This window comes from Nannospalax galili, unplaced genomic scaffold (genome assembly GCF_000622305.1).
Source record: "Nannospalax galili isolate Female #2095 unplaced genomic scaffold, S.galili_v1.0 scaffold884, whole genome shotgun sequence".
Taxonomy (NCBI): domain Eukaryota; kingdom Metazoa; phylum Chordata; class Mammalia; order Rodentia; family Spalacidae; genus Nannospalax; species Nannospalax galili.
In genome coordinates this window covers 389,467-415,599 of record NW_008352264.1, presented here as the reverse complement: position 1 = coordinate 415,599, position 26,133 = coordinate 389,467, and the positions used below count along the sequence as shown (strand labels likewise).

The following is a 26,133-nucleotide window of genomic DNA, read 5'->3' as shown; positions in this document are numbered from 1 at the left end:
TCCCTCTGGGGGGGGGGGGCGGAAGTTCGAGGGGACGGAGTGGGCATAGATTTGATTAAACACCTTATATACATGTATGAAATTCTTAATAAAGTTTTTGTAAAAGTTAAAAATAAAATAAAATAAAATAAAAACAAAAAGCTAGGGTCTCCACTGAAAGGCTACACCTTCACCACTGGCCTCTTCTTACATCTTAAGGTACAAAGCCTCAGATTCTCTCCATGACCCCTTTAATCCTGGGGTCTTCACTGCAACTGAAGCTGCGCTTTCACCTATGGCCTTTCCTCACAGTGCCAAGTGCCAAGCTTCAGCTGTTCTCTGTGACCCCTTCATGCTTTCAACACCAGAGCCATGCAGGAGACTCTTATACACTACCAAGTCCTGCTTCCAGCTTAAGATAGAGGCTCAGGTCCCCTCTGTGTGCTGACCCTGAGGAAATACCTCCCAGAAGACTTCATCACAGTGATACTGGTCTCTTGTTACTTACAGCTGATTTTTCAGCCCCAGCTAACCAGCATCAATTGTCCCAGTAAAGCAAATGTTTTACTTCAGGTTCTAGTCTCTTCTTAATCACAGCTGATTCTTCAGCCCTAGCCAACTAGAACCCACAGATTCTCAATTCAAATAACACATAAACAGCACGGATAGTCTCTGCTTCCCCTTGAAGCTTCACAAGCCAGGCCTCTATTGTTCACAACTCTTTCAACATAACTGTTCCAAGCTCTGTAGCAACAAACTCTAAGCACACAATGGCTTTTCCAGCCAAAAGTTCCAAACGCTTTACCAATCCTCTAATGTCAGGTCTGTCACAGCAGTGCCCGACTTTCTGGTACCAATTTCTGTTCTAGCTTGTTTCTCCATTGCTGTGATAAAACACTCTGACTACTACCAACAAGGGGAGGAAAGGGTTTATTTGTCTTACATCTCCCAGGTCACAGTTCATCAGGGAGCCCAAGGTAGGAACTCAGGGCAAGAACCTGGAGGCCAGAGCTGGAACACAGGCCATGGAGGATCACTGCTTACTGACTTGCTCTCCTGGACCCTGGTCAGCCTGCTTTCTTATGCAACACAGGCCCACCTACCCTGGGGTGGCACCACACACAGTGGGCTGGGCCCTCCCACATTATACAACAATCAAGAAGATGCTCCACAGACATGGCCATAGGCCAGTTCAATGGAGGAAATTCCCCAATTAAGGCTCCTTCAACCCAGGTGTGTCAAGTTGATACTAAAGCTATGCAGCACAGGACTGAAACGTACTATATGCTTTAAGAGGAAGAAAAAAAATGTTTTCATGTTGTCCTTGTCTTATTTAAAATACTCTTTACTGCTTGAGCTATAGCCCAGTGGCAGAGCACTTGCCTAGCATGTGTGAGGCCCTACATACAGTCCCTAGTCCTCCTCCAAATCTTTACATTGGCTAAAGTTTTCTATCACTGAAATGAAATGGCAATCTTGCCAAGGAGAAAAAAAATTAAGTTGCACATGAAGTTTTCTTTCTAATGGTATATAATTTTAATGCTATCTCTGAATAAGATGGACTAATATGTAGTAATTAAGATTTAAATTAGGATTAAGATACTTTTTAAGGGCTGGATAGATGGCTCAGCAGTTAAGAACACTGGTTGTTCTTGCAGAAGACGTAGGTTCGAATCCCAGCACCCACGTGGCAGTTAACAACTGTCCCTAACTCCAGTTCCAAGGGATCCGACAGCCTCTTCTGACCTCTGCGGGCATTGCACGACACGGGTGTACTTACCTATCTGCAGGCAATACACACATATACATAAAATAAAAATAATAAATAAAAATTTTAAAAAAGATCTCTTAAAAAAAGATACTTTTTAAAGCTATGGACAGACCTACTTATAATCTCAGTTGACAAAATCATCACTTCTTTGCATGACATCATTATGCAGCTCAAGTCAATGTTCTGCCAAAGAATATTATGATTTCTGCATTCTACATAATTAAATAACATATCCAGTGAATGTGAACAGCAGTCTATAACCAGTCCACCACAGAATTAATTGATCAAATGGGGAAAATAGCTGACCAATGAACCCAGAATGTTTCCAAAATTACTCTTCTTATTATAAACATGAAGGATCTTGTATTTAACATAGAAACAACAAAACTATCTTTGAAGGAAGCATTATGATTCCTTATCACAAAGGCCTGCTCAAATGTTAAGCAGGGTATGTTGTGGCTTAAAACTTGAGAAATACATTACTGAAACCAGGAATTGAAAATGGCTTTCACAAAAAAAGAAGCCAAAAACGATGATGAGAAATTCAAAGAGTATTTCCCCTGCTGCAACTTGAATGCCTAAACCATGCAGGATGGGAAAGTATAATTATAGAAACAAAACAGAACACCAACCAACCAAACAAACAAACAAAAAGCTAAACAGGAAGTAGAGAATTCTTTTACTTCATGGAAACTTGTCATCAAAAAATAAACTCATGATTTACGTGCCGTGTGTGTGTGTGTGTGTGTGTGTGTGTGTGTGTGTGTGTGTATGGATGCACATGTGTGGGCAAGAGGACAAATGTGCAGAGATATTCATGTGGAGGTCAGAGGACAACCACAGGTGTCATTCCTCAGGTGCTGGCCTCATTTTTTGAGACACATTCTCTCATTGGCCTGGAGCTTACCAAACAAACTACTCTAGCTAGTCTGCAAACCCCAGGGATCTGCCTGCCTCTGCCCCCTCAGTATTTGGAATACAAGTGAGTGCCACCACACCCAGCTTTTTTATATGGGGTCTGGGCATTGAACTTGGGTCCTTATCCTTGTGTGACAAGCACTTTACTGATGAGTATGTCCTCAGTTCGATTTATGTGCCTTTTAAAACACAAATCCAATTTAAGTAAAAAACTGTAATTTCCATAGCCTATCATATACAAGTTACAGTATCTGAAGGCCAACAGAGGACTTTAAAGATGACTTACTTTATTCCAGCACTTTGAAGGCTGAGGCAGGAGGATCGTAAGCTTGAGGTCGGCCTGGGCTACACAGCAACACCCTGTATCAACAAAGCACAAAGGAAAACAACAACAGAAACCACTTACTTCAGCTTGCTCTTTTATAGATAAAGGCACTAACTTTATAGATAAAGGCACTGAACAACTTGCTTACAGTTCATGTACCTAGTTAAGGGTTGAACAGGGTGAGAAATAAAGGCTTTGACTCTGACTGTGGTTAATTTCTCTGGACATTATAACGACTAGCCCATTCAGACAGAGATGATAGTTTTTACACCTGCATAGAGCAAATGGGCATCAAGTAGAGGCTGTGCTCTGTAGACTTTATTAACCTCTGGTAATATAAGCTGTCACCCAGTTTCTCACTGTTTCATGAAACAACCAGGAAAACAGATTTTGTTCTTTTAGAAATATTGGGCCAAACTCACTGTATTTCTCTCTTTTGTTATTATTTCTTCCTGTTTAACCTTGGATTATTCAAAATGCTGCTGACAGAAGTTTTGGGCCATTTAGCAATCTAACTTCCTTACTAGGTTCAGAGAATCTCCTACCTTGTAAAGCAGAGCTTGGGTCCCACTATACCAGTGTACTGTATCAGATACTTATTTCCCAGACTTCCTTATATTTCGGTTTGTTCCTTCCTGTCCCCTTTCTTCCAGTCACACTATATAGCCCAGGCTGGTTCTGAGCTCAAAATCTTCCTGTCTCAGCCTCCTGAGTGCTGGTACATAGGCCTGTGTCCCTACCTCCTGGCACTTCCTTATGATTAAGAATGTAGATGAAGAATCATATGCACAAACTCTAGATGCATAGCTCCAAGGCAATGAAGACTCTCTGAAGACAGTGGGAGCCCTAGAAGCAGTGGCATCTAGTTTTAAGAGCCAGTTGTATGTAGCTTTAGTTCTAGAAGAAGAATTCAGAATCAGTGCTATCAATGGTTAAACTATGACCTATGACTTATGATCAACTCTGTAGTGTAATTTGGGGCTTTTAAAAAATTATTTATTATTTTTATTTTATGTATACGCATGTATTACCTGCATGTAGGTAAGTGCACGCATGTCATGCAATGCCCGCGGAGGACAGAAGAGGCTGTCGGATCCCCTGGAACTGGAGTTATGGACAGTTGTTAGCTGCCACATGGGTGCTGGGATTCAAACCCAGGTCTTCTGCAAGAACAGTCAGTGTTCTTAACCACTGAGCCATCTCTCCAGCCCAGGGACTCTGTTTTTAAGGGATCTCTAAGTCAGATTCTGGGCTTCCTAAAAATTCTACTTAAGTTGTCCATAGTTAGTTTCTGTTAATTGAAACTATCAGATTATGTTAGCTATAAGACTACAGCTGCAGCCATCTGAATACAAGAATAATTATTCCCTTGTCTTCAAATAGAGCAAAATAAAAATGCTATAGGTGAGTTTATCTAGAGCAGAAACTATATGTAGTGTTCATCTTGTTATTTCTCAGCTCATAACACAATGACTAGAACTTAATGTGGAGCCAAATTGGCTGTGCAAAGGTACTTCCTGATTGATTATATGCAGAATGGGGCTCCCTGGAGTTAAGTAGATAAGGTAACAATGACAAACTAGCTCAACTATTAGAAGCCCCAAAGCAGCAAAATGAACTGTTCTGGTTTGGTTTCCATTGCTGTTATAAAACACTGGCCAAAAGCAAGCTGGAGAAGAAAGGGTTTATTTCATCTTTCTGTTCCAAGTGACAGTCCATCACCGAGGAAAACCAAGGCAGGAACTTCAGTAAGACAGGAACCTGGAGGCAGAAGCTAAAGCACAGACATGGAGGAACACTGCTTAGTGGCTTGCTCCCCTGGCCTGTGCCCAGCCTGCTTTCTTATACAACCCAGGACCACCTGCCCAGGAGCGGTACCATCCACAGTGGGCTGAGTCCTCTCATATCGCTCAACAATCAAGAAAATGCCTCACAGACATGGTCACGGGCCAATCCGATAGAGGAAATTCCCCAACTGAGGGTCCCTCTTCCCAGGTGTATCAAGTTGACACTGAAGCTGTGCAGCACATTAACCATCGTTGGAATGGTAGGCAAGAGCCTTTTCATGTTCATAGCCTAATTCTTTTAATGGTTCCCACTAGCTATCACAGTCTCAGTGTGAGCCAGTTTTCCTGGAAAAATCCATGGTCACACACAAAGACATGTAGACAAAACTAGTGTGGAGACAGAGTGTTTCTCTCCACTATTAAATGTCATGTTTTATTTGAAAGTAGAACTAGGTTGTTGGCCTGGGACAGGATAGTTTATGGAAGTGACTGATATTTACTTACTAGAAAATGCTTCTTAAAAAGGGTTCTTGTATGTTTAAATGCCAAGAAAAAGTAAGCAAACTTTGAAACGGATATCTGCTAAATTTAGATGGGACGAATTTATACGAAGTTCTTTAATTATATAAACCTAAAATCTCAAGAAAGCTGTACTTTACAGCCCTCATATGCATTTTCATATTTTGATACAGTGGTTAAAAACAGATTTATGGCTTATCATGGAACCTGCAGAGAGCTAGTTTGTGAGCAAGTCTATCTTACTGTGAATAGAAATATGTCATCTCTCTGTTGTCCACCATGGATGACCAGATCATGAACTTAGTACTGTTGCTCTGAAGCTATAGCAGAAAATTGGCATTTAGTTCTATTGTCTTTACTTAGTCACATACTGTGCTTAAGGGAAAGGCTGAAGACATTAATAAAAACTAGTGCTTGATCTATGGGGAAATGGCTGCAAAGGACCAGTGAGAATATTCAATTATAATTCTTTTAATTTTTTTCAGTTGCCTTAGTAGTTAGATAGGTTCATACATATCTCGTAGAGTCTTTGTGAGAACTAAATGTAGATTATATGCCAAAGAACCCAGAAATGAATTTAATACACAAACCCCAAACTATGAAGTAAGATAGTGAATGCTCAAAAAGCATTCTATTAAAAAAGCATTTCAAATGTCCAAAGTCTCATGAACGATTGCTGAGCTATTTTTACCTGTCACCGTTTCAATGGTGCAGTTCAGACTTTACTCATGAAATACTCCAGCATCCTTACCCTTTGGAACCCTGGATATTTTCAATGTAAAATAAGAAATCTATGCAAAAATCTCACTGTCAACTAGAGTGCTCCTGCTTTAAAAAACCATCAGGGATGTGGCACTGCTAATTTTCTCCTGTATTTACTCATGTGTTAAATTAGCCCAAAGTCACACAGTAATCAACAACACAATGAACTGCTCTTTCAACACAGGACAGAAATGTCTTTTAATAATCTATATCTTACTTTTCCCCATGTCAAACATGAAGTCATTCTGCCATCAAATGCAAAAATGGTTTTTGATGTCGAATGTGTGAACAGATTAACTTTGATACCTGACTAAAGCGCTGTGTCTGGGGATTTGGAATATATGTTCTAGCCTCAGCTTAGCAGATCAGCCATTCACTTCCCTCAACCTGTTTCTCTTACCTGTATCAAGAAGCTGCTTGTGCTGAATTGTCTCTAAGTTTTCTCCCAGTCATAAGATTCTTTATGATCTATGTGTGTCCTACTTCCCAGTAAAGTGATTAACTCTGAAGACATGGATATTTTAGCTTTCTTTTGAAAGCTGTAAATTACCTGGCGTAGTGCTATGCACTAAATATTTGTAAAACTGAACTGCAATTGCATTACACTATGAAAACAAACATGGAACCAAATTAGCATATGGTATAAAACTAAGCAATAACTACAAAGGAATGATTACTTCCTATTTACAGAGGAACATAACTATTTTAGCTTTCAGGCAAGCAAATGATTTACTTGTCTGTTCTACGTAAGATGAAGCTGGAAGGAATAATGAAAAGAATAGTTTCTAGGTGAATTATTCTGCCTTTTGATCTCCACAAACCATCAAAATACTTTAGACTTAACAAGCTAGCATGGTAGGCCATCTCTAAGAAGTCCTCAAATGATCCCTACCTCTTGTATTCATTGTGTATAGTCCCTCTTACAATGTTCCACAGTTGGTCTAGGTAACCAAAAGCACACAGGAGAAAAATGATGGTGTGTGACTCTGTAGATTAAGTTAAAAGGCTGTGGCTTCTGGGTTGGAGAGATGGCTTGGTGGTTAAGAGTACTGACTGCTCTTGCAGAGGACCCAGGTTTAATTCTCAGCACCCACATGGTGGCTATGAACTGTCCTTAACTCCAGTTCCAGGGGAATCCGAAGCCCTCTTCTGACCTCTACGACATTATTTAGATACCGCAGGTCTTTACCCCAGGCAACCTCCGAACGGCAACTTCAAAAGACATGTGGGCCAGAACTACCCAGTGAAGCTTCCTGACCCTCAGAAACTGTGTGAGATAATGTTTCTTCTTTTAAACTGCTAGGTTTAGGAAACAGACACACACACACACGTGTGTTGTATGTGTTTATATATGTATGTATATATGTCATACTTATTTTTAATTTTATTGTATGAATGTATTGTCTGCATGTGTATAAGTGCGTCCATGTTATGTAATGCCTGTGGGGGCAGAGATCAGAGGAGGGTGTCATATGTCCCTGGAACTATAGTTATGGATGGTTGTTGGCCATCATGTGGGTGCTGAGAATCAAACCCAGTCCTCTGTATTTACAGTACCTTGTGCAGCCTGGAGTGTCTTGGGGAAATCTTTTTTAAAAATATTTTATTTATTATTTTCATTTTATGTGTATGAGTGTTATGACTGCATGTAAGTAAGTGCACCCGGAGAAAGAGGCTGTTGGATCCCCTGGAACTGGCATTTCGGACAGTTGTTAGCTGCCACGTGGGGACTGGGATTCGAACCCGGGTCTTCTGCAAGAACAGTCAGTGTTCTTAACCACTGAGCCATCTCTCCAGCCCCTTGGGGAAATATTTTGAAACACGACATTTGTACCTCTTCCCTATTCAAAATCTTTTAGTATTTCCCTATATTTATAGGATAAATCAAATCCCATATTAATGCATGCAAGGCTTCCATGAACTGGTTTCTGCTTGCCTATAAAGCTTCATTTACACTTCAATGCCTATGTACATTAAGTCTACTTTAATTTCACAAATGGGCTAAAGTCTGTGGCTTTCTCTGATATTCCAATTTATATTGTTCTTATGTCTAGAAAGCCACATCTACGTGGCCAGTATTCAAGATTCAGTGCAAGGATCACTGTGTATATATTTAACTAATATATATATATATATATTGGAAACAAAGGGCAGTGCCTGGCATACACAGATGATATTTGCTTTTGTTATGTCTTAGATGTGAATATCTTCCACAAAGGGAACATTTGTTTCCAGCTGGGGGTGCTGTCTCAGGAGAACGTAGAGCCTTTAAGAGATGTGCCTAGCGGGATGAAAAGCAGCAGCAGCTGCAAGCTCCCACCACCCCCACACACTACCATGCCTTCTTCAACATGATGGACTGTACACGCTGAACTGTGAATCAAGGTAAACCTCTCTTCCCTTAAGCCGTGTCTGTCAAGAGTTTGGTGACAGTAACAAGAAAAGTAACACAAAATTCACCCCAATAAATGCTTTTAGCACCCAGTATGCACTGGGCACTTATATTTTTATGGCACTAGGAATAACAAAGAAAAATAAATAATGTTCTTTATAAACTTTTTTACATTAATTTAGTGCATGCATGACTCTGTGTGTGTGTGTGTGTGTGTGTGTGTGTGTCACAGCATGCACCTGTGGTCAGAGGACAACTTGTGGGAGCTGGTTCTCTCCTTCCACCATGTGAGTTTCTGGGATCAAATTCAGGTTGTCAGGCTTGGTGGCAAGTGCCTTTGTCTGTCGAGCCATCTTGCTGGCCAAATAAAGTTCCTAACTTTAAGGATCATATAATTTAGCAGAGAAGTCAGACAAATAAATTACTGATTACAAGTGAGATACATGTCAGAAAAATAAAAGAGTTCAGTATTCTGGGCACATCAAGTTGGGGAGAAGGTTTAACTTATTCTATAGACCCAGAGCACCTTCCTATGAATAGTTGTTTAGTATGGAACTTATCAGAAAAATGAATCAGTATAAAAAATGCCAGTCTTAATTTCAGCCCCCAAGTCATCATCGTCAACAGCAGCATTAGTAAAAAAGAGGAGTGAAAGAAGAGGAGGAGGAAGAGGAAGAGAAGGAGGAGAAGAAAGAGGAGGAAATGGCTTAGCAGCAATACAGATAAAAATGTTATAGACTGTATGTGACAGAAAACACAACACATAATTAAACGGCAAATCTCTCTGGTTTCACCAATAGTATGTAGAAGGTGAAAATATTCTGTAATGCTCATCTTTCATCAGTTCTCCCAAGAAATGTGACAAAAATTAGTCCATTCTGAAAGAAATGACGAGAACAGAGGTATTATGAAACCAGGTCACAAGAAAAGTGGTTTCTGAGCCCAGTCTGGCAGCACACACTTGTAACCTCAGCCCCTGGGATGCTGAGGCAGGAGGATCTTGAGTTTGATGCCAGTTTGGGTTACATAGTGAGTTCCAAGCCAGCCTATATAGGAAGACCCTGATTTTAAAAAAAAAAATACTAAGACAAACCGACTAACAAAAAAAAAAAAAAGAAAAAAAGACAGAAGGACATGACTTCGGAAAACTGGGTCTTAGAATGTGAAGATTTAGAAACTATGCAATGTGCAAATAACTGAATGTTTATCACATGGAAGAAAGACTATATTCATCTGTAATACAGTGGATTAAGGAAGAGACAGAAGAGGAACAATTTACAATTGCCAGAGCTATTTAAAGCAGACACTATCCCTGGAAGTGATTAATCTCAACTGGTTGGCCACTAAGCAAAATTTTTCAGAAGGGATCGAAACCCTGAAAGAGAATTAGCATGGATGACTTTGCACTAAAGTCCTTTCAATCCTGATATTTTATGGTTTGAATATATGAACATTAATCTTTCTTGTTCTAATCTGTACTGCCATAATGTCAAGGCAATCACATTTCTCGTAAGGTTCTGTCCTATGTAGTAGAGTGAAAAGAACGAGATAGGTATTAGAAGTCTTCAAAGAGACTGCCTCCATGACCTCCCTAACAATTCCTTCTTTAGCAAAAACCATTTTACAGTTCACATTGGTTTCATTATTTAGTCTAAATCTGATATTTAAGGCATGTGTTTGTTTATGTGAAATTCACAATAAATATAAAGGAAAAAATATTTGTGGATATTTGATCGAGTCCAAAGGCAGCTCTTGCCTGATGTAGATACTGCTCCAAAGCTCACACTCATACATGAAAATCTACTTAATCTGTAGCTATATGTTCAGCTAATACTTTTTATAAGAGCTCCAAAAAATCTGTAGTTTTGAGGCCTTTGTGACCTTTGTTGCAAAAGGTCAAAGTGAAAAGATATTTCCTAATGTGGACAAAAGTTATACTATATTTGACAGGAGTACCTGTGAAATGATTCTGGCTTGTCACATCATCCTCAGTTTCTAAAAGTCTTAAATCACAAAAAACTTACCATGCAAGTGCTGCAAGACCTATACGACCCTCCACAGAAAGTTATGACCCTAGTGTTTCCAGTTGGCATTGCAAAAGGGAGTACGCAGAAGAGCTGAGCCTATGCTTAAACTGTTCAAGAACACAGATCTGAGATCATGTGACATAGTTCAAACTCAAACTCTGACAAAGTTCAAGATTCTTAATTTTCCAGAACAAAGATAGGTCCACTCCAATATGTGTAAATAAAGAATTCGGATTTTTGAGAGCTAGTAGGAGGCTCAAATCAATTGTTGGCTTAAGTAGATGCTGATCTCTAGTTTTTATCTATTGAAAGCTAAATCATCTGAGAAGAAATAGATTTTTGCCACAAGGGAGGAAGAGTGAAACTGATCTTGCTAAAAGTGACAGAGACTGTGAAGGTCAGTTAGGTACAACAGGCTCAGCAACTAGTTCCTTTGGGTTAAAGAAGTACACATATCCTACAAAATGCAATACAAGCTGTTCTAAACTAAACCTCTGATTTACACTTAACTTCATACTCAAAACACTAATCCTAACAACCACATTTCTATGAATCCGAGCATCATACCCACAATTCCAATATGACCAACTAATACACTTACTATGAAAAAACTTCCTCCCTCTAACCCTAGCATTCTGCGTATGACCCATTACAATCACAATAACCATAGCAAGCATCCTACCATACATATAGAAACATGTCTGACAACAGAGTTACTTTGATAGAGTAAAAAATAGAGAGTCTTGTGAAAGTTCCTATAGATTAAATAATTAACTAGAATATTAAATAAAAATAAGACAAACTATCTATGAAAAGCATTTCTCCAGTGCAACTGCCAATAAATCATCAAAATCATAATCATTCTCAACAAAACTGTCAAGTACATAAAGGCAGCTCTATCATTAGCCTTGTTTTATCCATTTAAGAACACTAACATATTTCCAGGTTGACTTTGTACAAGAGGATTCTGAAGAGGCTGTGGTAATTGGGCAAAGTCTAGTGGTGTGATAAGAGTTGAGAGTAGATACACTGATGATGTAAGAAGTTAAAGAGAAATAAGGCAATCCAGAGGGAATGAAGGAGGGCACAGCTACAAAACAGCTACTTTGTATAAATCACAAATGGAAAATTTTTCAACTGAAATATAAGCACACATTGAAAAGTAAGCAATATAGTATTCTTCAGGATAGAGAAGGGGAGGAGGAGACTAATAAATATGAGCAATACAACACATTCAAGATGGTTATCTTTGAGCAGTGTAAGATAATGCTGGAAATGACAGGTATTGATAGCTGTTTATAGCGGGAGGAACGGTTATCATAGGGTCTAGAAAATTGTGGTGGTCCAAGGAAATGAAGAAAAATTGTTTAGAGGTGGTAGGATTTCAGTTGCATCTTCAAGGATGGGTAGGAACAAGGCCCCACAGATGGCAGAAGGCAGGCATTCTGGAACACAGATGCTACACATGCTCAGGGAACTAGAGTGACTTCTTCCCTACCTCAAACTTCTCAGTTCTCACCATCTTCCCCCTGCTCCAGCTGGCCTCTCCAATTCACTAGGTAGGCAAGTATGGCCTTGACCTTGCCTCTGTCTCTCAAGTGCTGGGATTACAGGCATGTACCACTATGTTTGGCTATCAACCTTATCTTAGCTTTTTGTTTTGCATACAAATGTTCATAATATCTTTGTTTATAACAGCAAGATGCTATAACCAAGCTGGGCCAATGGGTTATATAGCAAGATCCTATCTCAGAAAAAAAAAAAAAAAAAGGAAAAGGCTGGGGATATAGTTCAGGCTAGTGTACTTGCTGGTATACTCAAGGTCTTGGGTTCAATTCTCCAGCACAGCAATCAATCAATCAATATGAAAAAGAGAAAACAAACACAATGGAAACAGTGAAAATATTCATCAGTGAATGGAAAAACAACCATGGTACATTCATATAAAATACACTAACAAAAAATTAAAACTGTATATACCTGACAACATGACTGAATCTTAAAAGACAGCTTGCTGAACAGAGAAAACAATGGACCTAACTCAGTTTATATGCCTGAGAATTCCACTTTAGCACTCCTTTTTTTTTAAAGGTTTTACTATTTTATTTGTGTGTGTGTGTGTGTGTGTGTGTGTGTGTGTGTGTGTGTATGCAAGTGAGTGCACACCATGGCATACATAAGGAGGTCAGATAACAACTTGTGGGAGTCAGTTCTCCCTTTCACCATGTGGATCCTGGGGATCAAACTCAAGTTGTTAGGCTTGGCAGCAAGCACCTTTATCCACTGAGCCATCTTGTTGGCCCTAGTATCACTCTTAAACAATAAAGTTAGGATAATGGAACATTGATCAAATGGTTTACATGGGTCTGAGTTGTGTGCTTTCCTGATAAATCACCAGCTGCCAAGTCTTACAGATTTTTCCTTTGGAATTACTTTTTAAATTTTTCCCTTTTTCATTCCAGGTCTTTAACCACCTCATCCCAAGATTGCTACAGTGTCTCCAAGCAAATCTCTGCAAATTCATTTTGCCTTGCCCTTCCTCCCAGCTTATTTTTTCCTCTTTATTTTTGTCTATTTGTACTCCTCAGATGAATTCATAGACTCTTACTTATCTTTGCAGTGCTAGAGAACCCAGGGCCTTTCACATGCTAGGCATGCCTGCTACTATAACGTGTTATTTTTATATTTGGTCACTTAAAAATCACTTCCTTCATTCATTAATGGCCTAAATTATGTGGATGCATCCCTTATGTCAAACATTTATTTCTCTTCTCTTTTCAACATGAGTCCTTTCTTTACAGTGACTCCTCCCAGGCACCTGCTCAGTCCCAACTCAGCACAGGATGGTATGCTATAGCACACAGTAGCTGCTGACTTGACTACCTAATTTTTTTTTCAAGTAAAGGCACTGGCCATTTCTTTCTTCATATTGCAGTGTGCCTCATTAAAGTACTACATTCCTGAGCTTAACTTGAAGCTAGGTCTAAATATTTGACACAGTTAATGCAAAATGAGACACAGGCAAAAAATTTGTTAGAAGTTTCTGGAAAATGTTTGTTTTCCAGAGACACTTTGCTTTCTTTCTTTTTCCTGCCTAGAATACAGATTTGATGGCTTGATCATCTGTGAAGGGCCAAAATTCTAGAATCTGAAGTTCTAGCCTCAGCATCCTTTACTTATTGAATCAACATTAGCAACTAGACTGGTTCACTGTAGGCTTTGCTGGAGAATTCTAGATTATTTAAAAAAAAAAACCAATTTAAGTTCAAACTTATTTAGGGTTTTGTCAGTTGCAGCTGGGTACAATCCGCACATAAAAGTTCCTTATATTTTCCTTATCCTTATACTCAAATGATAAGATTCCTTTATATACCAGCTTGTTTTACCTCCCAGGGAACCAACTAATGTTAGTCTTTAAAATTCTATTGTCTATTATAATATTCTTCCATTTTTTATTCCACACCATAGGCTTTGAGGATTTATACTACCTGGTACCTGACTGATCTCGCTTTTAAAAATTAACATACTGTTTCTGATATAGAACTCATGGCTACTAGCCTAGGGTTAGATGGTATTTTAGCATCACTGAAGGGGGTGGGGAATGAACTACAAAAAGTTCTGTGGAATTGAGCCAACTGTACTCAAGTCAGTCAAGACAGTCTTGAGTTACAATCTGACTCCCTTAGGTGACTGTCTTCTCAGTAGAAAATGTGTATCAGTTCAAAGGCTCAAACTATAAACTTGGGTCTTCACAAAGGAATTTCTGACTGTAGTAATAATGTTTTATTACCTTATTTGCCAGTTATACATAAGTAATGAGTCTATGCCGGAGCTTTGAGACAAAAAGAATTTTTTTCAGGTAATTAGTGTGATTTTTCTCCTTTTTCATTAGGAATTCTCAGTGTGCAAACAGTCCATTGGCTTTACTCAGAAGTCCAAAATCTGACAGCTAAAGTTATATGCTGTTTTAACAATTCCAGTCACTTAACTTTCTGGATGAAACTATGAAATGGAAAGAATAGCAATAGAAATGCAAGGTTGCAAATACATTAAAAAGTAGACAACCTGCAAGCCTCTAAGGAAAAATAAATTTGTAAGAGTAAAAGGCAAAACTCAGCCTTTGGGCAACCAGTTTGCTTGAGCAGAAACAACAAGACAGTTTCCAAATAATTTGCTTTGGTATAGCCACTTCCACAAAACTGTAATCATCAAAAGCAGTTGTATCAACAATCTCTTATTATTAAAACCAACATATGTATCTGGTTGGGTTGCTTTCTAACCTTCTGTTGTGCTCTCTTCAACTAAAAATGTGTCTCATGCACTGGCACTGGCATCTACATACCGTGGCTTGTAAGTTCTAGATTCCCATTAACACGGAAACCACTTTGAGACTAAATGTAATGACACTTTAGCCTGGTAGTCATTTGTTGATCTACTTGGGCCCTTAATGATGTGACAGAATTAGAGTAAGAGTTTTTATTCTTGTATTCTGCGCTGAAAGTCATGTAGCAAAGAGGGAAAAGAGAAAAGTAAAAACAAATCAATGAAAGCACTGGACAAAGTATGGAATGTACCTGATAGTATCAAGTTCACTCCTCCATGAAAGACACACATAAAGTAGCTACCATTTAAAAAACCCACTTCCCATTCTATCTTATCGAATTAGTTATCAAGAATGAAAGAAAGGAAATAAACAGTCTTACCATAACATAAATGCAAATAATTTAAAAGCAGGAAATGTTGACTTACAGTAGTAAAATCAGAACTTCTACAATCATTCTTTTAAAAAAATAACAATAGCTTTAAATTTACCATCCACTTCTCTGCCAACTGGGCAATCAGTTTTTAAAACCCTTTGAAACATATACATAATATTTTATTTCAACTGGTCTTCAATATGAAGACCTTCTCTCAGGCAAAGAAAAGTCTTTCTTGCAACATCACTAATCTGTCAACTCTCTACAGGGATAAATTTAAATAATAAAGAAAATACAAAATGAAGAACAAGAAATTAGGAGAGAACATAGAATGATGTGACCATTAATTTCTTTATGCAAAAAAATTTATTACTGTTGGGTGTGGTGGTACACTCCTTTAATCCTAGCACTTGGGAGGCAGGGGCAGTTGCAATCTCTGTGTGATGAGGCCAGCCTGGTCTACACAGGGAGTTCCAGGCTAGCTGAGCCTACAGGGAGACCCTATCTCAAAAAGGGGGTGGGTACCGGAGACATGGCTCAACAGTTAAGAGCACTGGCTGCTTTTGAGGAAGACTTGGATTTGCTGCCAAGTACCCACAAAGCAGCCAACAACTGTTTATACATGCAAGCAAAACATTCATACATGTAAAATTTAAAAATCAAAAAATGATTACATTTATTTACCTATTGTGTGTGTACATGTGTGCATGTGTGCATGTACATTATGACACATGTGTGGTCAGAGGACAACCTGCAGGAGTTGGCTCTGTCCTTCCACCATATGGGTCCCAAGGATCAAACTCAGGTTGTCAAACATGTAGCAAGTGCCTTTACAGACTGAGTCATCTCATCAGCATGTAGCTTATAATATCTAAATGACATTAATTTTATGTCCATACCTTCCTCTCTTGCTGTTTCTTATACTTTTCTCCACAGTTCAAGATAACAAAGTATAATCATCATTCATAATAATTTAATAATTTAAGGGGCTGGAGAGATGGCTCAGTGGTTAAGAACACTGGTTGTTCTTGCAGAAGATCTGAGTTCAAATCCTAGTACCCACAGGGCAGCTAACAACTGTCCATAACTCCAGTTCCATGGGATCTGACAGCCTCTTCTGTCTTCTATGGGCATTGCATGACATGGGTGCACTTACCTACACACAGGCAATACATGCATACACATAAAATAAAAATAAATAAAAGATTTAAAAAAATAATTTAATAATTTAAGACCAAACTTTGACCTGGAAATGTAATATACTCTGCTCAAACTGGAAAATAAAATTATTCTTCCCAAATATGGCCATCCAGTGTACTATAGAAACTAATTATTCAATAAAATCTGACTTTTTGTCTCTTCTCTCTGTTCTTTACCACCCTCTCTAAAATTCTGTAAGCTCCATCAAGTTGAGAGAGAGCAATCACAACACATTTTTTCCTAAGGTACATGCAACTTCTGAATCCAGAAATGGCAGAAAGTACATTTTCTTTAACATTCTGAGGAAACTGAGGTAGAAAAAAGCTAACGTAGTTCTTCAATAATATACATTAAGTAAAGCAGATTTAGAACCCACAGAAACTTTTCTGTCAGTGCAGTAAGAGGAAAGTCTGAGTTTGTGGGTGTAGATGCAGCTGGGCTAATAGTAGTGGGAAAAATATCAATGCTCTTGTATGACTATAGATATAGATATAGATAGATATAGTAGCTCTTTTTGAGTTTATCAGCTGAGGAGCTGGGGGAAGAAAACAGAGGAGATTTGAGAAATAAAATGAGAAGAAATTCTTGTTTGAGAGAGAAGAAAAGTGAATTATTACAAAGATTGGCAGTGCTGAATGCCCCTTTGAAATTAATGGTCATGCCGGTCATGGTGACACATACCTTTAATCCCAGCACTCAGGAGGCAGAGGCAGGAGGGATCTCTGTGAATTCAAGACCAGCCTGGTCCACGTAGCAAGTTCCAGGCCAGTTGGGGCTACAGGGATACCTTATCTCAAAAGATAAAAAAAAAAAAAAAGAAAAAAGAGAAAAGAAAAGAAAGCAACGGTTATGGATTTGAAATGAAGCTATTTGACTTGGTGGATGATATTTTCTAGCTAATTTCAGGTATCTAACAGGAGGCATAAAAAACAGTTGGCTTTAACCAGATAATAGGGGGGTTTTCTTAGGCAATTGGGACCTATGAAGAAAGAAAGGAGCCAGGGCATGGTGATAGTATGGAACCATGGAATCTAGGTTAGGTCAGGAAGAATGTATGTTCAGTAAGGATATGATAGATTCAAACAGGTGGTAGGGTCAAAGCATTGGAGATCTAGGAGGGAGAAAAGTAGCTGGAGTATGGACACTGAGGTAAGAGACTAAGTGCTGGTCAGAGAGTGAGATGTTTGGAAAAGAGGTTTCAAATGAAGTGCGATTGGTAAGGATGGAACAGATTAAAACCTTGTGGATGGGGGGGGCCAAGTAGGCACAAAATAAAAGACACCTGGATCAAAAAGGCTAGCGCACTCAATGAGTCCTCTATCTGCATACTGAGGTCATTCAGAGAAGACAGAAGCAGTTAGTACAGGAGAGTCATGGTAAAGGTTCAGAAATGACAAAAAGGTCAAAGGAGGAAAGTCTGATATTACATATTTGAAAGATATGGGATGACTGAAGGGGAAAAGAGGCAATTTGGAAGTTGTGATGGCTAACAAGGATACCTGCCTCCTTCTGGGCTCTGAGGTTTGTGAGCTAGTAAAAAATCAAGGTGTAATTTGAGGAGTCAAGCAAAAGGGTGAAGGGACTATTCAGAGAAGTGGCTGAGAATGTAGCACAGTGCTTATATATGGTGTGTTCTCCATCAATCTTAATCTTAATTTTTCTAATTGTTTACAATATCTTAAAAAGGAAAAAAAATCAGAACTTATTTGCAAAAATCTGGAACAGATTGAAAAGGAAATGGTCTTCTAATGATTGTACTCTCTAAAGCCATGAAAGATTCATCTCCAAAAATTAGTTCCCTAGCCAAGATAAACAGAGTCAAACAGAATCTTATTGTTTTTGGCTTGATATAAATGGACAGCTCACTATTATAAAATAAAACCAGGCATTCTCTTGCATAAGAATCCAACCCCTGAAGAATAAAATGAAGTCAATTCTGCCTTGGTGAAATTTAGAAAACAGCTTCTCTGAGAATGAGCTGACCAAAGTTAACTCTATTACACAGAGTTCAAACAAAGAAATCTAGGTAGCTATGGGCTAAAAATAAATGAGATTCCATAAATGTAATCTTCGGAGTATAATGCAATACATTTTGAAATATGTTATCCTTCATCAGGTAGCAATATGATAATATAACTTTGGGGGTATGTCTTTTTTTAAATATTTTATTTATTATTTTTATTTTATGTGTATGCGTGTATTGCCTGCATATAGGTAAGTGCACCCATGTCGTGCAATGCCCGTGGAGGACAGAAGAGGTTGTCGGATCCCCTGGAAATGGAGTTATGGACAGTTGTTAGCTGTCATGTTGATGCTGGGATTTGAACCTGGTTCTCTGCAAGAATAGCCAGTGTTCTTAACTGCTGAGCCATCTCTCCAGCCCCCAAGAGGTATGTCTTCATGGGAAGAGAAGTTCGCAATGACATAGCTTTTATTTCTTTTAAATTTGTTCTGAACCTTTCTTTTTCACATTTTACTCATTTGTTTCATGTGCTATGGGTGCACACATGTGCATGTATGTAAGCATGTACACACATGCTATCCCATGTATATGGAGGTTAAAAGACAACTTGTGGGAGCTCTGTTATCTGTATCCACCCATGTGGGTTCTGGGGATCAAACTCAGGTCATCTGGTTTGATAGCAAATGCTTTCACCCACTGAGCCATCTTGCTGCCTAAATATGTACATAAGACTAAGTATCATACTTTTTATGCTCTAATAAGAATATCATTTCTGCTTTATAACCACAGTGTCTCCTTAGCATTTCAACTAAACTGTCTGTACACAGTTCATGAGACTCTATAGTTCTTTATGATCTTAGGTACATAATAAAAACACCCAACTTTAGCATTTTTATCTAGGATCTACCTTAAACTCAGTGTTTTGCTTTATCGTGGTATTTGATGGGTTTAATTATGACTATGAATCAGGATGTGGACTGGTGCAACTGCAGACTAGTTCAAAGGGTTCTTCATTTCCATCTTCCTCATATGCTGTGAGGTTTTTGTCACTAGACAGGAAGTTTATCAGAAGTTATATTATGCTGTTATGGTAGATAAACTCCCCTATTTCAACAAGCCTAATATGATGTGTCAGAGAAAGTAACTGGTCAGCAACGTACTATGCTTGCTGACTTATTACACGGAGCCAGGAGCAAATTGTTTCCCCTCTCCCTGAAGAACTTGGATGGAAATAATCTCTCTTTTACCAAATTTCTTTAGTGCTTTGTATATTTCTTACGGGAATTTCTGGATTAGAGTGGTTTCTGTGCCTGACTTATTTTTCCTCTAGACAATAAGCATCTGCTATACATCTCTGGATGCCCCCCGAATATATCAGTATTATTTTTATTTTAATGCCTAGCACTAGTAGGTAGAACAAGTGCATAGTAATATTATTAAAATCAAGCTCAACAATACTATGGATTACACATAAATAGGCTTCAGTGGCTTGGTCTAGAATCTTATCAACATTTACCTAAAATAGGAAATGCTTTGAGTCACAAAAACATAGTTTACAAGGCCCCACCAGAAAACAGTTTATATGAAGTATACAGCAAGTATGGCTAGGAAGACTCTAACGAGCAAGTCCGCAGTGTAGTATACTAGCTTTTCCAACTTTTCAAATAAAAGAGAGCCACTCTTCAATCTTTAAAAAAAAACAGTAATTTAGGGGTTGGAGAGATGGCTCAGTGATTAAGAGCATATACTGCTCTTGCAGGGGACCCAAGTTTGGTTCCCAGCACCAAAGTGAGGCAGCTCATAACCACCTATAACTCAAGCTCCACAGGATCCAGTGACCTCTTCTGGCCTCTGAGGGTACCTGTATGTGAACATACTCCCAAAGACACACATACAAAATTTTTAAAGAATCTTTTAAAAATATGGTACTTTATGAAATAAAGATGGAATTAAAAATTACATTTTGGGGGCTGGAGAGATAGCTCAGTGGTTAAGAGCACTGGTTGTTCTTGCAGAAGACCTGGGTTCAAATCCCAGCACCCACATGGCAGCTAACAACTGTCTATAACTCCAGTCCCAGGGTATCCGACAGCCTCTTCTGACCTCCACGGGCATTGCATGACATGGGTGCACTGACCTACATGCAGGCAATATATGCATACACATAAAATAAAAATAAAAAAAGAAGCAAGTTTAAAAAAAATTACATTTTGTAAAAGCAGTGAGAAAATGTTTCTAACATAAAATGTACATATATTTGCTCAAGTGAACATTTTGAATGTCCTTCCATTAATCTGGAAAATCTAGGTTAAGCAATGAAATTTCATATTGACAGATCAAAATTTCAACTTACCATTTATGTTTATTGCTGGCAATACAATCGACATTTTTGGTCTTGTAGTCTTGTTATGGGTGGTAGCTGGTAACAGTAGGTGATCCTAAAATTAATAAAGAACAATATGTTACATGTAACAACTGGCTTAGTCCTAGAACATGCCAAATTTAGAATGTTTTTGATGTTTTATTTTATGTGTATGAGTGTATTGTTTGATTGTAGGTAGATGCATCCATGTCATGAAATACCCATGGAGATCAGAAGAGGGTGTTGGATCCCCTGGAACTGCAGTTACAGATGGTTGTTAGCCACCTTGTGTTGGGAACCGAACCCAGGGTCCTCTGCAAGAGCAGTCAGTGCTCTTAACTGACTGAGCCGAGCCATCTCTCCAGCCCCAAGACAAGGATTTTTATTTTGACAGCAGCCCCAGCTGTCCTGGAACTCACTATATAGACCAGGCTCGCCTTGATCTCACAGAGATGGGCCTGCCTCTGCCTCCTGAGTACTGGGATTAGAGGTGAGGGCCACCATGCTTGATGTAAGACAAGGGGTTTTGATTCTGGTTCTGCCACTAAGTAGCTGTAGAAGCTGGACAAGACTGAGTACTCTTTCCAGGTCTGTTTCTAATCCTATAAAACCATGGGGACTAGATTAGATAATATCATAAGACAGCAGAGTAGCTACCCACTAAACAATCATTTTCAAACCTTTTTTTTAAAGGAGAGAAACTTTTTGTCCTCCAAAATTCTCCCAAATTATTAATAATATTGATAATATATTAATAATATTAATAAGTAAAATATGCCTTTTCTCTTCCTTTGAGGTGGCTGCAACATTAGATAGTTGTGTCAGAAACACACTAAATAAATGTATAGCTCTTCCCCTTAAAAACTGTACAATTTGGGACTGGAGCTTAGTTGGTAAAGTGCTTGCTGTAAAAGCATGAAGACTTGAGTTTAAGCCCTGGAATCCACATATAAAAAGCCAGGTTTGGCAGCCTGTGCTTGTAATCCCAGCACTGGGGGCAGAAGGATCCCTGGGGCTTGATGGCCAGTCAGTCTAGCCTAGTTGGAGAGCTCTAGGCCAAGTAACAGACTCTGTGTCAAGAAATAAGGTGGATAGATTCCGAGGAGCAATACCTGACTCACCTCTGGCCACACCCCTGCTCACACATGTCCACATGCACTCTGACAAAAAGCATATAGTTCATGTAGAAGAGTTTAAAGAATTATGTTTGCCTAGTAAGATTATATAGTTCTAAAATAGCATAGCCAACATTTTTATGTTTTACTTATTTTTATTTATACATATGAGTGTTTTGCCTCACGTATATGCATGTACCCATGTCATCCAATGCTCACGGACACCAGAAGAGGGTGTTAGATCCTCTGGAACTAGAGTTACATAAAGCTGTCAGCCATCACATGGGCATGGGAACTGAATCTGGGTCTTCTACAAGAGCAGCCAGTACTCTTAAGCTCCAAACCATCTCTCCAACCCCATAGCCAACTTTTGATGATCTATAAGTAAATCAGAGTCCATTTCTCCAGCCCCATAGCCAACTTCTGATGATCTGTAAGTAAATCAGAGTATCTGGGGTTCCTGGTACCCAACCACACAATTACTAAAAGAATGCACTATGTGGAGTCTGACTTCAGAAACAGGGGCGTATGAGTATTTTGGAAAATGTAGATACAGCTCTAGACATTCTAAAGCTGATTATAAATGACTTATGACAGACATTAACTACTATTTTCAACAACTCTTTCCTAGCAAAAACATAGAATTTTCATGGCAGGGGGACGATACGCAATATTTCTATTTAGGAACATGTTAAACTAAGACAGAACAGAACCCAAGCTGAACCTATTTGACATTTTTTGTTACTGTTGTTCCTATTTTTACTGTTCTATCATTCACCCAGCAACCTTGCTCTATGGAAGAACTCTTGAAATGTAGGATATGGATGAAAGTGATAAAAATTCAATGCAACTTAGTTCAAAGTCACTGTGACTAAGAAATGCAATTACCAGCAAGGTAAAGAAAAAAACCTATATTGTGAAAAACAAATCGGAATTGGTGTCTGTGAACAGAACTGTGTGGGAAACATTTCTAGCAACTGCCTGTGCTTTGCATAACTCAAGGCAACTTTCCACAAGAACACATTATTTTAAGTGAGGGAAGAAGAGTGAGGACTGTTAGAATTCCAGCACTGTAGCAAGGAAAGGTATTTTTTTCTTTTTCATGTTTCTTTTAACTGCATTGTTAGACAAGATCACATATTTCTGAGTAAGATAACATATTATAACTCCGAAGAAACACATTTTGCTCATCTTCTTGCTATGAAAATTATAAATAGCTCAATTCCTAGAACTAAAATATTGTTTCATGCGCTCTAAATTGAATGAGAAAACAACCCTCAAAAACTTGCAAGCTGCTCTCTCTGATCCTCAGGCCTCTCTCTCTCTCTGGGGTAAGTCTATCCTGCCCTCCATGCCTTGACTCCCCCAGCCTCACTCACCCTCCCATCTCCCCTGCTGGTCTCGTCCTAGCCTGGGTCCTGTCCCATTCCTTGTCTTGGTGCCCCAAATACCTGGGAAACCACCACTGCTTCCTGATCCTGTACATCCAGACCAACTCGGTTCCTTCTCTGGTCCCCAGGGGCGCTCTGGGCCTGGCCCCGCCCTCACCTCCCCCTGCCTCCCTGGGTCTGCACAAGCCAGCAGCCTCCTTCCTGGATGCCAGGGCTGACCTTTCCTCTTCCTGGTCCTTTGCATCCAGACCAACCCAGTACAGTCCCAGGGGCCCTTGGGACCGCCTCCCGCCCCCATCTTTCTTTGCATCTCTGGGTGGCACAGCCACCAGCTGCCCTAGATCAGCATCTTTCCTGGGCCCAGCTCCCAGGCCAGTCCAAACCCAAATTCCTGAGGCCAAAATCTATCCTGGAGGGATCCAGACCTCAGGAGAAAGCCTCAGAGCATCTGATTCTCATATGACTTGGGCCACTGTGGGAACCCCTGAAGACAAAAGCAATCTGGCCACTCCAATACAAAATCAAAAGAGAGAACCGGAAGCTTAGAGGAACCAGCCTTTCATACCCAAAACGTTCACAAAAAGTTCACAAAAGAAGCAGACCTAAACTTGAAGGCTTGAGTCTCAAACAACAATCAGAAACTACAAAAGAAATTCACGTCAAAATTATTATAATATGAAAAAGCCAAATAATATATCCCCTCCAAGTACCAACAGTCCTGTAGAGGAGTACAATGAGAATACCCTAGAGATAACACAAGACATGGAATTCAAAAGAACAAATTATAAACATGTTAAAAGAATTCAGTGAATTTAAAGAACACAGAAAAAGAAATCAAAGAACTGAAAGAAGGTAGGGATAAACTGCTAAATGAATTCATAAAAGGGTTAGAAATATTGAAGAATAATAAGGCTGTAATGAAGAAAGAAGTGAAACACTCAATAAGCCAATTAGAAGTGACAGGAGAAAGCCTCACCAATACGATGAATGAAATGGAAAACAGAGTATCAAGACTGAAAGATAAAGTGGACGAACTAGACCACTCAAGCAAAGACTATGAAAAAATTTAAGAAATCACGAGAATGGAATATGCAAGAATTGTGTGACACCATAAAAAGACCAAACTTACAAATCATAGGCCTACAGGAAAGAGAAGAATCCCAAGATAATGGCATGGACCAAATCTTCAACAGAATTGTGGAAGAAAATTTCCCAAAGTTAAAGAAAGTCATGCCCATACAAATACAAGCATACAGAACACCAAACAGACAGGACCAGAAAAGAAACTCTCCAGGAAACATCATAGTAAAAACACTAAACATACAAAACAAAGAGACAATACTGAAAGCTGCAAAAGAGAAACAAGTCACACATAAAGGAAAACTCATTAGGATTACAGCTGACTTTTCAGTGCAAACTATGAAAGCCAGAAGAGCCTGGACCAAAGTACTCCCAGTTTTAAATGACCACAGATCCCAACCCAGACTACTATACCCAGCTGAAATGTCTATTTCAGAGGAGAATATCTGAAGGGGAAAGAAAAATCTTCCATGACATAAATAGGCTGAAGGAATTCTTGTCCACAAAACCAGCCCTTCAGAGAGTTCTGGGAGCAATACAAAGAGCTGAAGAAAGGAATGACTATACCCAAGGGGTTGCAGAAAGAACTCCAAGGAGGGTATAACAGTGTAAAAGTACAGCTATAGCAAGAATATAAACAAAAAAAATGACAGGATTCAATACTCATCTTTCATTAATAACTTTAAACATTAATGGACTGAACTCCCCAGTCAAAAGACATAGACTATATGAATGGATTAAGAAACAAACCCCATCTTTTTGTGGTCTACAAGAAACTCATCTCACTTTCAATGACAGACACTATCTCAAAGTGAAAGGATGGAAAAAATATACCAAGTAAATGGCACTAATAAAAATGCAGGCATAGCAATTCTAATATCTGACAAAACAGACTTTAAACTAAAACTAATCTGAAAAGACAAAGAGGGACACTTCATTCTGATCAAAGGAACAATGAATCAAGAAGATATCACAATCATGAACATATATTCACCAAACGCCAGTGCACCCAACTTCATAAAAACAATACTACAGGAATTTAAGACACAGATTAATCCCAACTCATTAATAGTAGGGGACTTCAATACCCCACTGTCTCCATTAGATAGGTCAACAAGGCAGAAAGTTAACAGAGAGACATTTGATTAAACAATACCATATATGAAATGGACTTAACAGACATCTATGAAGTATTCCAGCCAAGCACCAAAGGACATACTTTCTACTCCGCACCCCATGGAACCTTTTCCAAAATCAACCATATACTGGGGCATAAAACAAACCTCAACAAATACAAAAAGACTGAAATAATTCCATGCATTCTATCAGACCACAATGTAATAAAGCATACAATCAACACCAGAAGAAGCCCTAATCACCACATGAACACATGGAGATTAAACAACATACTCCTAAATGATGAATGGGTGAAAAGAAAAATTAAGAAAGAAAAAAAGTATTCCTGGAACTAAATGAAAATGACAGCCAACACAACAAAACCTCTGGGACACACTGAAAGCTGTCCTTAGAGGGAACTTTATAGCTCTAAGTGTCTACATCAAAAAATCGGTAAGAACACAAATACATGACTTAACATTGCAACTCAAGACACTTGAAAAGCAACAACAAACGAAACCCAAACCCAGCAGGCAAAAAGAAATAGCAAAAATAGGGCAGAAATTAATGAAATCAAAACAAAGGAAAGAATACAAAGAATCAACGAATCCAAGAGCTGGTTCTTTGAAAAGATAAACAAGACTGACAGACCACTAGCCCAGTTAACCAAAAGAAAGAAAGAGCACCTCCAAATCAACAAAATCAGAGATGAAAGGGCAAACATCACGA

General features: G+C 38.8%; 1 protein-coding gene across 2 annotated transcripts in view; it reads right to left on the bottom strand.

Moving 5' to 3' along the window:
• Positions 1-26,133, bottom strand: part of Atf6 (activating transcription factor 6) — a 235,063-nt gene that overhangs the window by 38,797 nt on the left and 170,133 nt on the right. For both annotated transcript variants that reach the window (XM_029554067.1, XM_029554066.1), the window contains exon 15: positions 20,694-20,778. In XM_029554067.1, coding sequence (XP_029409927.1) covers positions 20,694-20,778 — 85 coding nt within the window. The remainder of the gene's footprint in view (positions 1-20,693; positions 20,779-26,133) is intronic.